General features: G+C 41.2%; 2 protein-coding genes across 2 annotated transcripts in view; one reads left to right on the forward strand and one right to left on the reverse strand.

The window, feature by feature from the left end:
- The first annotated feature begins 4,234 nt into the window (after window positions 1-4,234).
- On the forward strand, window positions 4,235-9,589 carry LOC108696187 (interferon-induced protein with tetratricopeptide repeats 5). The gene is made up of 2 exons (XM_041568749.1): window positions 4,235-4,365; window positions 7,818-9,589. The coding sequence occupies exons 1-2, from the start codon at window positions 4,361-4,363 to the stop codon at window positions 9,247-9,249; spliced, it is 1,437 nt and encodes a 478-aa protein (XP_041424683.1). The 5' UTR covers window positions 4,235-4,360; the 3' UTR covers window positions 9,250-9,589.
- A 2,671-nt stretch (window positions 9,590-12,260) lies between these two features.
- The window catches only part of slc16a12.L (solute carrier family 16 member 12 L homeolog), a 48,289-nt gene continuing 45,833 nt past the window's right edge, over window positions 12,261-14,716 (reverse strand). The window contains exon 7 of the mRNA XM_041568750.1: window positions 12,261-12,997. Within this exon, the coding sequence (XP_041424684.1) occupies window positions 12,780-12,997 (218 nt within the window). The 3' untranslated portion in view covers window positions 12,261-12,779. The remainder of the gene's footprint in view (window positions 12,998-14,716) is intronic.

Genomic DNA, 14,716 nt, shown 5'->3' on the forward strand with positions numbered 1-14,716 from the left:
TGCCCGGTGAGGGCCGCCCAAATGCCTTCCATCACCGCCTGCGCTGCCATTCTGTTCCTCCGCTCCTGATCATTGTACCTGCTCCTCAGTCAGTTCTTTTAAAATGGCGCTGACTCCTTTCCCGCTTCTGCCTTTTGCCTTCTCTGTTTTCCCGCCACCTCCATAAAACTACAGCCCCCACAATCCTTTGCGCTGCACTTCTGGGTTTCTCTTCCTCATCCGGTCATGGCCCTATCCCTCCAGCCTCTTAGACTTAAACTTAGACTTAGTAGGCAGAGCTGTAACCCCCCCCCCCGTCACTCTTAAGCATTCCCCACAATTTCTGCCAATTTTCCACGATTTCTGATCATTTGCAGGTAGAAATCCCATGTGCGCAAGTGCAGTGACATCGATGCATGATATCGATTGTTTGCAACAGTGCGCAGTGTATCTAATACGAATTTGCAATCACAAACAGTTTTTTGTGACAAAATATTTAACGAAACTCCAGAGCAGGTGTTAAAGGTTCACAACACGCAATTAATATTCTCAATGCAACAAAGGCCAAACTAAGAATATTACATTGTGACATGCACATTTTTTTTTGCAAAGTTTTGCACTTTGCAAATTTTATTACATATCCCCTTTGTTCTTTATTTTGTGCAGTCAAAACTAGCAAGATGAACTAGACAGGCAAGGTAGGTAACTGTAGAGGTAATGAATGTATACAGAACAGGCAGTTTGAGTAAGACAGGAACTGCTGGTTCATAACAGGCAATAAAGGCAAAGTCCAAGGCAAGGTGCCAAAAGGATAAATTAGAAACCATTTTCAAATGCAGGCACAAGTGAGGGCTGGCAGAGTACACAATACAAGAACAGGAAAACAGGCCAAATTCAAGCAACACGAATCCAGTTTGAATGGTGTTCAGGAACAGGGAAACAAGAATCTATGATAAGCCAGCAACATCGGACTGGGGGGCCCGAAGCCCACCAGGGCTGCTGCCTCGGGGACCCTCGCCCCTGCCGCAAAGCCCCCCCTGCCCCTTGTCCTGGCCGCAACCCCCTTCAGCACACCTACCTTCTATTTCTTGCAGGAGAGCAGAGGGCCAAGGAGGGAGGTCGGAACCTGCAGTAGCTACTTCTCACAGGGAACAGGTTTGTCCCGTCAGGGCCCACTATTTTTCTTCCCAGTCGGACCCTGTAAGCCAGTCATTGGTATAGGGCACAAACGCCAAATCGTCATGCCAAAGGCATTGCTAACACACCCTAATTAGTGGCAGTATTGGTGTACCATCAGCCCTGCACATTCAGCACAGCAAATGGCAACCCTCTTCCCAGAGGAGCCACTGACAAGCTGTGTGATATGTACTCAATCTGGCTGAGGAGCTGACCATCAATCAGAAAAGCTCAGGGGAGTAACTACAGGGGAGCAGTAGTGTGACCGGATAGGGTCTGCCAGAGACATTGCACACACTACAAAAAAATTCAAGGTGAGTCAGGGGAAGACTTGGGAGACTGGGGGAGGGCAGGTGCAGTTTTTGCACCCAGGCCCATGGTCTCCTTTTTACCCATTGATGGGACACATAGCCAGTCCATGGGATGCAGGGCCAGCCAGAAGCCCCTCTCAAAGGGATGCAGGACCAGACAGATACCCTATTTCCATGGGACGCAGGACGAAACAGAAGACCCATTCCTGAGGGCTCAGGACAAGGCAGAGAGGCGAGCAATGGAACAAGCTGAGAAGTCAGCACAGACACAGCACAGTACAGTTACAGGTTACATATCTCCCAACTGTCCCAATTTTTACAGGACAGTCCCAATTTTGACAGCTCAGCCTACAGTCCTGGATTTCTCTTTGGTCTCCTGCACTGAACAGTCAAAAAAAGATACATAAGTCTCTGAAACTAAATTAGATAAGAGCCTTTTGGCAAATAGCCTAGAATACAGTTGTAACTATTTCAGATGAGCAGGTCTCTTGGGAGAAATGAGACTTGCAACTTAAAGGTCAATTCACCTCCATTAGCAAAACTGTAATAACACATGGAACATTGCCCTAAAACCCCCAGAAATGTGTCCAAACTTTCCATAACCTGCCACATTTGGTCAAATGAGGGCGACATTTAGGGAGTGTGACCACAAATGGGCATGGTCAACATTTTTTTAAATTTTTCAAATGTTGGGAGGCATGAGGTTGGTGGGTGGCGCATTCATTTCCTACTTATTTTTTGCAATAGAAGCTTTGCTGATTTTCAAGAGCCTCCTTAATTTGAATATACAAACTTGTTGCATTGGTTAAATGCCAAAGGTTTGTGCCAAAGGCAGTGCTGACATCCTCCACTGTTTGCCAGTGTTGGAGATTATTTAACCCTTCTGTGTCCACACTAGTGCCAGTCTCCAGTCATAGAGATAGTGATGATTTCTAGCCTGTGTTAACTCACACAGGTCTCCCAATCTGTGATGGATGATAATATCTGTCTCTTTAAAGGAGAAGGAAACCCTTTCGGAGCAAAACCCCTCCCCCCCGTAGGCCCCACTCCCTCCTCCCCCACGACTTTCATCCCCCCCCGGGCAAATGGCCCTAACTTGTTAGTCACCCCTCCATGCAGGTCCTCTCTTGCCGATCGCTCTTCTTCCTGTATTTGGTGGCGCATGCGCAGTAGGAGGCATTTGCCGGTTGGATCTGTGGCACATGCGCCGAAAGTCATGAAGTTTCCAAAAAAAGAAATCGGAAACTTTGTGAAATTGAGGCGCATACACAGTAGATCCAAGCAAATGCCTCCTACTGTGCATGCGCCACCAAATACAGGAAGAAGAGCGATCGAAAGAAGATGGCGCCCGTGAACTCGGCAAGAGAGGACCTGCATGGAGGGGTGATTTGTTAGGGGCATTTGCCCTGGGGGGGGGGTAGGCCGGGGAGGAGGGGGGGGCCTACAGGGGGAGGGGTTTTGCGCTGAAAGGGTTTCCTTCTCCTTTAATGCAATTAGAAAATAGATCCTCAGATTTGCCCTTACGCCGCCAATCATTTGAAGCAACTGTTGGGATCTGTTATCCAGAATGCTTGGGTTTTCCGGATAGCAGATATTTCCATGATTTGGATATATTAGTTTGGATCAAGTACAAGGTACTGTTTTATTATTACAGAGAAAAAGGAAATCATTTAAAAAAAAATTGGATTATTTGGATAAAATGGAGAGATGACAAGTGATGGGCGAATTTATTTGCCAGGCGCAAATTCACTGTGGATTTACGCGATTCGCCGCCAGCTAATAAATTTGTGAAACTGCCATGAAAATTTGCCGCCCTCCGTTTTTTTAGACACCGACGCATTTTCACCATTTCTCACGAATTTCGCTGGAAATTTGCAAATTTTCCGGCAAAGCGAAACACCCCAAATTCGCCCATCACTAGAGATGCCCTTTCTGTAATTTAGTCAACTGCAAGAGGTCCTCTGCACTCAACCCATTATCAATATATTTAAGACAGCGACATTTTGTGCATACTGCTACTGAAAAATGCCTTACCCTTTAAACAAAACAGGGATTGTTTGTCCATATATTGCAATATATATAAGCTGGCCAACTACGTCAAAGTCATCCCATATCTGGCCAGTCCTACGCTTAATTTTCATCTGATTCATTAAGAATTCAATTGCTTAATTATACATTTTACAAAGGGACTAAGTTTTACCTGCAACTTACTTGCTGCTTTCAAAGTAAACCTCCATACTTGGCTGCCCTTTTATTAGACACCAGTGGGATCACCTGACTATAGCTTAATGAATCAGATGAAAATTAAGCGTAGGACTGGCCAGATATGGGATGACTTTGACGTAGTTGGCCAGCTTAAATATATTGCAATATATGGACAAACAATCCCTGTGTTGTTTAAAGGGTAAGGCATTTTTTAGTAGCAGTATGCACAAAATGTCGCTGTCTGAAATATATTGATAATGGGTTGAGTGCAGAGGACCTCTTGTAGTTGACTATATGTATTTTGTGGTCACACCCTCATTGCACCCCCGCCTAGTGGTTTTAAAAAATAGTGGTGAGCACAACTTTCCCTTGTGTCTTTCTGTAATTTAGAGCATTCTGCATAAGGGGTTTCAGGATAACAGATCCCATACATGTATAGGCTCAGCATATAAGAACGAATCTATGTCCCTGTATTCTCAGCTTTTCCTTTGGTTTCAGTTTACTTGAATTGCAGCTGCTGGTGTCTGCTGATTTAGTTTCGATTCTGTCTTGTTCCCTCCCTGAGCCACTATGCTAGAATCTCCTCTCTATAAACAACAGCAGCATCAGCAGCAGTCAGTCACTATTCATTGCAAGAGACTCAGAAGCACAAGCAAACTGGTTTCTTAACAAGCAACACAAGACAAACAATGAGGTAAATATAGTCATAGTTACGCAGTTTTAACTCTTTTTAGGTGAAGCTTTCTGAGTGATATGAATTACAGTTATTTAGGATTTCCCAGGGATTATTTTCAAACTGAAGTCAAATTATCTGAGCACTGGGAATCTAATTATCTGCCTTGCAGGGACCAAAGTAACTTCAGTTTCCCTCTTTGCCCTATTTAGTGTTCATTTTTATGCTGTCCCTTTAAGCACATAATACAACAGTACCTTGTACTTGATGGGAACTAAGCTGCACAAATCCACATTGGTGGCAAAATATTCTTATTTCATGTTTACATTTTTTAGCAGAATTAAATGGAGATCCAAATAATGGAAAACCCCCTTATCAGGTAAATCCCAGGTCCCAAACATTTAATGTGACTTTATTCTTTCCAATTGGACACAGCAAGCAGAATAACTGTAAATCAAACTCATTCGATTTATCGTAGGGAACATTTTGTCCCATGAGCTGAGGCTGTTGCAAAAGCCAAATGATTCTTAGATGATACATTTTGACCCTACAGTCCTTCGTTGTAGTTCAACAATGACTGATGAGAGATAAATATCCCTCTCTTAGTTAGTTCTACGCTATTGCATACAATAGACACATTCAACTCAAGAATGAATTCAAACGAGTACACGATTCAAGTGTTTTACCATCGACAGTATTTCCAGGCATTTTGTTGTAATGTGGGTTTGGACTAACTGGGCTTGAAAAGAATATGACTCACAGATATGTGCTGGGGAATTGATTCTGAAGTGCAGAGAATAGCAATAGACAGACCGATGCTGTTTTTAATAGAAATGACATGTACAAGCAACTTCACGGTGACTGAGAAATTGTAATCAATGTATATTGGAAAGTCGTTTATAATTACAGTTGCTTTCATGGTTTGATATTTTATTTATGGATTTATATCCAATTGATGTTATTTTTTTAAGTTAACAATTGTGCATGTAACGATCAGTGTATCTGCTCAGCAATATGTATTGCTTAGTAAGCGTTCAGTAGGAAACGGCGCCAATATACAATATGATATGTAGTTTCAGTAAGAGCCAATAATAGGCTTAAGCTGGCCATGGACGCAAAGATCTCATCGTACGAATCAAGGATTCGTACGATTTTCAGCACGTGTGTGAAGAGTCCCGACATTTTTCATCCGGCAGAGATCGGTCATTTGGTCGATCAGACAGGTTAGAAAATTTCTGTCGGCTGCCGATAATCTCTCTGCGTGTACAGGTATGGGATCTGTTATCCAGAATGCTCGGGACCTGGGGTTTTCCGGATAACGGATCTTTCCGTAATTTGGGTCTTCATGCCTTAAGTCTACTAGAAATTAATTTAAACATTAAATGAACCCAATAGGCTGGTTTTGCTTCCAATAAGGATTAATTATATCTTAGTTGGGATCAAGTACAAGCTACTGTTTTATTATTACAGAGAAAAATGAGTCTATGGGAGACAGCCATTCCGTAATTCGGAGCTTTCTGGATATCGGGTTTCCGGATAAGGGATCCTATACCTGTATTGCCAATCAAACGATTTTCAGTGGGAGACTGTCACTAGCTTTGTCTATCGTACGATTGCTGTCAGGGGCAGAACATCGGCTGATCTGTTCTTTTACTACTTTATTTGGTCGGAATGGTAAGACTCTGATCTGAATGGTTAGTGGCAGGTCGGGAGATGGGAAAGTCCAATCGTTCATTCAAAATTCGTACGGTCGGATCTTTGCGTCTCTGGCCAGCTTTAGATGTACATACACACATAACTGCAAATAAGAACTGGCTTTTACCATAGTAAACACAGTGAACCCTTGCGAGAGAATTACGTGTGTCAAGTGCTCTGTGAAGCATACAACCAGTGGAAGGATCAGAGCACAGGAGCTGTATGGGGCACATGTATGTTGTAAATCTCATCCTCTCAGTTTTGTATTCGTATCCACTGACACACAATGAGCCGATTTGTATGTATTATGCTTCCCAAGTTTGTCCACTTTATTTTAAAAGACAACAGCAGCTACTGATAAAAATAAATGTTAATATGATGGTGAACACATACAGTTGTTGTTGGTGTTCTTATGGTGTTAACAGATAACAACATTATGTTCTACAGAGATTATCCGCTGTTTACACTGTGCCTTTTCTCCTTTGAATGGCTGCCCCCATTGCTACACAGCAGCTTATTTATATAAACAATAGTAGTGGTTCTACAGCAAATTCAGCAGTTTTACCAGTGCAGGGCAACACTGTATTATATTTTCATTACTTTAAAGGAGAACAATACCCTAAAAATAAACAGCTAAAAATGCAATATTTTATGTAATGAACTTATTACACTAGCCAAAAGTTTCAGCTTGTCAATAGCAGCAATGATCCAGGACTTCAAACTCATCACAGGGAGTCACCATCTTGGAAAGTGTCAGTGGGCTCTGAGCAGCTGTTGAGAAGCTAAGCTTAGGGGTCGTTGCAAATTATCAAGCAGAAAATGAGGGTTGTCTATAATTTAAACTGATGCTAAAGGGCTGATTATTAGATTTGGATGCTGGTTGCACTGTTTTCTGTGCTGACCTCTAGTCAGTAGAGTACTGTATATTGTGAGTGGGTCCCTAAGCTCAGTAATTGACAGCAGCACAGATCATGTGCAGTGAATCAGCAGAAAAGAAGATGGGGAGCTACTGGGGCATTTTTGGAGGCACAGATCTTTACTGCTAAAGGGCCGTGGTTACCTTGGGCTGGTACAGAAGGCCAAAACATAATGTGCAACCTACTCCTTTACTTAAGCTGTTAATTTTATTTTTTGATGTTACTATTACTTTAAGACAACACCTAGGGTTGCCACTGTCTGGTTTTCACCCGAGAGCACATATTTTGGAATTCCTAATTTGGAAATCCAGCAGGACTTTTAATTAAATGGCACAGCAGCCAATCACAGATCACCATGCAGCAACCACCCCATGAAGGCAGCGACCCACCCCTGAGACATCACCCACCTCCCATTGTCATTGGGCCCATCCCCTGCCCAGACTCCCAAGCTGCAAAAGGTGGCAACCCTAGCCAGTAAAGTAAAAGCCTGTGTGGCAGGTTACTAGGGGTTGTAGAAAGCCTCCCCTGGTAACTTTAAGAGGCCAAATAAAGTTTTTCAAACTGGGAATTTATCTGTTCTAGTTGCTCTAACAAGGTGGCCCCATCCTTATAGCTGCATGCCATAAGCATGTGGCAAGAACAGGGTCTTGCATCCCCATCCAATCATGGTTTGCATGCTAAATAATGTGCAAGTTAGGGGTGTGCTAGGGGGCAGCCATGTTCTGCCAACCTCCCACCCCTCCTGAATGCAGTGCTTCTAAACACAGAGATGCCCTTTGTTTGTGTTTTCTTGCCCCTTGAACCATTTATGTTTAATGAGTATCTCAAATACTTACTGTGTGCTTTATATTGTATTTACAGTGAGTCACAGGCTACACTGAAATCTCAATTGGAAGAGCTGAAGTGCCACTTTACATGGGGGCTACAGGAAAAGTATGCTGATATTAAAGAAGTGGAAGAAAGACTTAATATTCAACTGAAATATTTAAACAAGGATCTTAAAGTGAGGGTATATAACCTGCTGGCCTATGTAAACCACTTGAATAAAGATTATAAAGAGGCTATTGTTAATCTCCAAAAAGCAGAGGCTATTCTTCAGGAATCTAAAGTATTGGAGACCGACATAAAATATCTGCTGACCTTCTCCAACTATGCGTGGGTCTATTACTATCTTAATGACACTGAAAGGTCCAAGCTCTTCATTGACAAGATAAATGCCATTTATACACAATCAAAAGGGCTCGAAGATCTTGTGCAATCTGAGACCAATGGAGAACAAGGATGGGCTCTGCTGAAATTTTGTAGCCAATACTATGAGAAAGCAAAAGACTGTTTTGAAGAGGCTCTTAAAGCAAATCCAGATGATCCTGAATGGAATAGTGGACTGGCAACTGTAGTTTGTCGGTTGGAGGAATTCCGAGGTAGAGACGGTTCCGATTTCAAAAGTTTGTCACTCCAAGTATTGCAACGAGCAGTTAAGCTGAATCCAAAGGACTCTGTAATTAAGGCACTTTTGGCTTTGAAACTACAGCAGTTAAAGAGACAACAAGAGGCAATGAAGTATATTAAGGATGCCCTAGAATTAACACCAGAACTTCCATATTTGCTTCGCTATGTTGCCAAATTTTACAGACGAGCAGGGATGTTTGAGGAAGCTATTGGAGTCCTGAAGAAGGCTGTAAGCTTAACTCCTACTTCTGGTTTTCTCCATCATCAGCTGGGACTGTGCTACAGACAAATGCTTATGCAAAAGAACAGAAGAGGTAATGGCAGAAGTCCAGATATGCAAAACATAAAGGATCTAATGGAAAAGGCCATATTTCACTTTGAAAAGGCGGTAGAAGAGAAAAAGTCATTTCTACATGCACATTTTGATTTAGCAGATATGTACGTCAGATCAAATCAACATAAAAAAGCAGAAGAAACCTATAAAAAGGCCACAGAGCTAACAACCACTCCTGAATGCGAGAAACAACAAGCCCATTTACATTATGGGGAATTTCTGGAAAAATGGAAGAAATCTGAAGACGAAGCTGTAGAACAGTACAAGAAAGGGCTGCGGATTCCTGTTCGGAATAAACACAGGGAAGAGTGTGAGGCGTCTCTGAGAAGCATAGCCAGACAGAGATTAGCGAGAAACCCCAGGGATGCTTCAGGGCTTGCTTTGCTGGGGTTCATCAGTAAGGAAAACCAGGATAAATCAAATGCAATGAAATTGTATGAAAAAGCTTTAAGCAATGATCCATCCAATGATGAATATCTGAGTGCTCTCTTTGATCTGAAGATGATGTGAAGAAGATTATTTGAAGATACCTGCAGTGCTACATGGACATATAACCATGAACTCATTTAGTTTTGGTCTGTACTTTACATATTAGCAGTTAGCTCAACATTTGCGCAGTTTACATATAAATAAACATAAATAACATGCAGAGTTGGGCCAAATAGTATGTGTGGCTATGACTGTACTACTGTACTATTTGTCCATCTGTCCAATTGCCCCTCACAGCACCCACACTGCCGACTGCTTCTCACTCCTCTGCCTGCTCTCCGCTCTCATATAAAAAAAAGTGCTTAATGATGTCATTTCAGTCACATGACTCACTTGAAGTTGTGTATTATAATAAATAACGCACCCCTGGATGTAAAATATGAAGATATTATACGGTTGTGGGACTCCTTGGTGACTTATAATATCCTTATATTTTACATTAGGGCAGTGATCCCAAACCAGTTGCAACATATTGCTCACCAACCCATTGGATGTTGCTTCCAGTGGCCTCAAAGCAGGTGCTTAATTTTAAGTTGCTGGCTTGGAGGCAAGTTTTGGTTGCATAAAAAACAGTTGTATTGCCAAATAGAGCTTTCTGTAGGCTGCCGGTCCACATAGGGGCTTCAAAATAGTCAATCACAGCCCTTTGTTGGCATTCTCAGGAACTATTTTCATGCTTATGTTGCTCCCCAGCCCTTCTTACATTTGAATGTGACTCATGGGTGAAAAAGGTTGGGGATCCCTGCATTAGGGGGTACATTATTCACTACATATATTTGTACAGAGCTGTAAAGTCACGTCTTTAAGAGTTTGGATTCGATTCCGCTAAGCAGTTAATGGTTTGGCTGAATCTGAATTCTTCAAAAAATTAGGGTTAGGCTGATTGGACCAATTCCTGAACCAAATCCTGTCTCCAGTGATCCTTATTTGGGTTTAATACTGTATACAATATATCCAGTCATTTCTGAAGAGGCCGTAAAACAACATTCTGCCTCAATGACATCCCCAACACTGCAGCACTCTCCCAGCAGTTCTATAAATATTATAATGCACTCCCTTATCTGCTCAGTAATAAGTAAAATAAATCAGTAAAAACCCCACTATTTTCTGTTTACTTAAGGTAAATATATCTTGTTATAGTTATGTTAACTCACTTCATAGTTAGTTCTGGAATGTTATATGATATATCACACTGTACTGGGAAATTACCTTATTAGTAGATGATGTTTGTGGAGGGAGAGCGGCTCCTGGGAAATCACTATTCCACCAATTAATTAATCCATATTGTATAATGACCACCGAAACTTTACTATGATGTGATTGTTAACTACGTTGTGTAACTCAAGCCTGTATAAATATCTTGTTGTAACCTCGGGAGCCTATCTCTTGTCAGCTCAATAAAGAACCTTATCAACTGGTGCTTAAAGTTCCTTAGGAATCAATTACAGATATAGGACCTGTTATCCAGAATGCTTGGGACCTGGGGATTTTCGGATAATGCATCATTCCGGATCTTTATAACTTAAGTCTACTAGAAAATAATGTAAACATTAAATAAACCTAATAGGCTGGTTTTGATTCCAATAAGGATTAATTATATCTTAGTTTGGCTCAAGAACAAGGTAAAGTTATTTTATTAGAGAAAAAGAAAATCATTTTTAAAAATGTGGATTATTTGGATAAAATGGAGACTATGGTAGATGGCCTTTCCATAATTCAGATCTTTCTGGATAACAGGTTTCCGTATAACGATCCTATTCCTCTCTGACTGAACCGTAGGTTTGACACCTTTTGTGAAAAATGTTACTGGCCGGTGGGGGGAGGGAACAATAGGGGGTGTTCTGTGATGCAAAAGGGGGAGGAACCACATATTGTGCCGCAAAAGGGGACGGAGCAACACACGCAATGGCAAGAAGGCTGAAAAAAAAGGTAAGTTCAGAGCGAATTGAGGGCGGGCCAAGGGCTTTTTTTAAGGGTAATACAAATTACCGGTAAATCTGTTATACCGGCCCCAGCAGGTGTTTTACCGGCTAGGCTGGTAAAATACTGTCCCGGTGGCAACCCTACTGAACCGTAACCTGTTCCTGGATCCCATTGCATGAACAAAAGGGTTGGACATTTTCTGAGTGGGATATCTAGGTAGGGGACCCAGCCTAAGATGGGATAGGCATGGATATCTTTGAATCTATAACACTGAACAGTGCAGGGCTCTATATAATAATATCACAAATAAGATTCCATATTTATAACACTGTTTCATATAAATAAAGCTTTTTCAAAAACAAAATATTTAAATAGTAGTATGTGCAACTGGATAATTCCAACTAAAAAAACTTGCAGTTTTAAGCAATAAAGTCTGCCCTTGGCTCATATTGGGCACTGTGCTCACACCACAACCATGGGCACACATCAGTCAGTGAATGGACAGACTCTTCTTCCTGTTACAGATAGAACCTGCATCCTTTCCTGTCACATGATCAGAGAGTAACACACACAACATTCCCAAATGGTGACTAAAGGTAAAAGACGTAAAAAGGTAATTTACTGATGTGTATGTGTATATGCCAACTTGGTAAAATTCTTAAATAAGTCCCTTATTATGATATAAATTACCTGTTGGTTAAAGGAGAACTAAAATCTAACTAAAGAAGTAGCTAGAAATGTTGGACATTATGTTTTGAGCTTCTGTACAAGCCCAAGGCAACCACAGCCCTTTAGCAGTAAAGATCTAGTGATTTTGAAAGAGAGAATTTTAATAAATATTCTAGGCAAAAGAAGACCCCATGGAGGCTAGTGCTAAGAAGGGTTGCCATATGGACTTGTGGAGCCCCATACACTTGCCTGGTCACAACCCTAACTGCCTAAGCCACACCCAATGTGCCCAAACCACACCCATTTGCAGTAAACTCCACCCCTTACATGGTTCTGTGGCAGTCCAGGCCCATGTGGTGCCTTTCACTGGTGATTTGATGGGAAGCTACAAAACAAAGAAGTATTAGGATGAGAAATAAAAGGACCATACATTGTGTAGCTTCATTGTTATCAATTTAATGGTTTTCTGATTGACATCCACTGACCCACCCCAAATCCATTCAAGTAAATGGCAATGCGTTCCAGTCCGGAATCAGGAAGACTCGATTAACCGATCACACACAGTGTCTTCTCCTCGCAATAATGTGCATTTAGCTTGATATTTAAGAAAAAATGTCCCAGATATGAAGCTGCACAGCTGCTTCTGGGTACTAGTTATACTAGTAAGGCACAAGGTATTCTCCTTGGTTGAGATTATCATTACAAAACCCTTTACTCATGTCCATCCATTGCATTATAACGAGCAGTCTCTGTGCAGTCGGTGTGCAACTCAAGCTTAATCCATTTTGGCAATTCCTCCGCAATGCCCACTTTGTGCAATTGTATGAAACCTTCCTTGATTAATATTGTCTTTTCCCAGTTATAAACGGTACCCACGGTAGATTCCTGCTGGTTTGTGATTGCATGAGAAAGTTGCTTAACAACGGCATATTTTGTTTGTTCTTGGCACAATTCATTACCTACACCTCTTTTTGGTTTATTGTGTTGACACAGGACACATCTCCATTAGTCCAGATTTCTTGCTTTATATCAGAAGTGGCCACAGCTACAGGCTGGGGTTTCTTCTTTATCCTTCTTATCATTTTAGCCAGACCCAAGAGAACAGCGCAGAATATCATGGAGAATCCACTAAGGAGGAATGCTGCTGTGTAGTCACCGGTCGTGTCCACCAGCCAACCTGAACAAGGAAAAAAATATCTTATATCAGCTTGACATTAAGTAATATTTTCCAAATATGGTGCTTGAAGAATTCATTGTAGCTCTTGGAAAAAACTCCTGGAAAACATCCTTTGTTTCTACAGTACAGGTATAGGGTCCATTATCCTGTTACCCAGAAAGCTCTGAATGAAACATTATCATGAAATAATTCAAATTTTTAAAAATGATTTAATTTACTTATTAACTAAGATATATATTAACTAAGATATAATTAATCCATATTGGAGGCAAAACAATCCTATTGTGTTTATTTAAATTATCCCTTTATCCGGAAAACCCCAGGTTTCAAGCAGTCTGGATAACAGGTACCATACCTGTATATTATGTACACGTATTTTCCCTTAAACAGATACATGAGTGTGAGAATCCTAGTTATATGCACAAACATACCTTCTCTGTCTTTCTCTCTCTTTAAATATATATGGTCGTGGATATATATATATATATATATATATATATATATATATATATGTATATATATATATATGTATACATATATATATATATATATAGTGAATAAAGTACCCCTTTTGTAAATCATAAGGATATTATAAATTACAGAGGAGTCTCGTGACCATATAAAAATACGTCAAGTTTTTAAAGGGAGTGCTGGTCTGAAGATAATTGATGTATACAAAATTACAGAGACAGAGAAATTCTGTTTGTGCATATAACTAGGATTCTCACACTATTATACTCACACTACTATTATGGCAGTATCCCTTTAAACATGTATTGTGTGTGTGTGTTGTTATTCGTTCCCCTTTGGTGGCCTTTAGATGTGTTCCACCGCAAATGAATGGATAAATTAAAGGGATCCTGTCATCGGAAAACATGTTTTTTTTTTTCAAAGCGCACCAGTTAATAGTGCTACTCCAGCAGAATTCTGCACTGAAATCCATTTCTCAAAACAGCAAACAGATTTTTTTATATTCAATTTTGAAATCTGACATGAGGCTAGACATTTTGTCAATTTCCCAGCTGCCCCTGGTCATGTGACTTGTGCCTGCACTTTAGGAGAGAAATGCTTTCTGGCAGGCTGCTGTTTTTCCTTCTCAATGTAACTGAATGTGTCTCAGTGAGACATGGGTTTTTACTATTGAGTGCTGTTCTTAGATCTTCTAGGCAGCTGTTATCTTGTGTTATGCTGGCCATAGATGCAAAGATCTGATCGCACGAATCACGGATTCATACGATTTTCGGAACGTGTATGGAGAGTCCCGACATTTTTCGTCCGGCGGCAATCGGTCGTTTGGTCGATCGGACAGGTTAGAAAATTTCTGTCGGCTGCCGATAATATCTCTGCGTGTATTGCCGATCGTACGATTTTCAGTGGGAGACTGTCACTAGCTTTGTCAGACATAGATATCGTATGATTGCTGTCAGGGGCAGAACATTGCTGATCTGTTCTTTTACTAATCGGACTGGTAAGACTTTGATCTGAATGGTTAGTGGCGGGTCGGGAGATGGGAAAGTCTGCATTTATGGCCAGCTTTAGGGAGCTGCTATCTGGTTACCTTCCCATTGTTCTTTTGTTTGGCTGCTGGGGGGGTGATATCACTCCAACTTGCAGTACAGCAGTAAAGAGTGATTGAAGTTTATCAGAGCACAAGTCACATGACTTGGGGCAGCTGGGAAATTGACAATATGTCTAGACCCATGTCAGATTTCAAAATTT

The sequence above is a fragment of the Xenopus laevis genome, chromosome 7L (assembly GCF_017654675.1).
Source record: "Xenopus laevis strain J_2021 chromosome 7L, Xenopus_laevis_v10.1, whole genome shotgun sequence".
In the NCBI taxonomy this organism is placed as follows: domain Eukaryota; kingdom Metazoa; phylum Chordata; class Amphibia; order Anura; family Pipidae; genus Xenopus; species Xenopus laevis.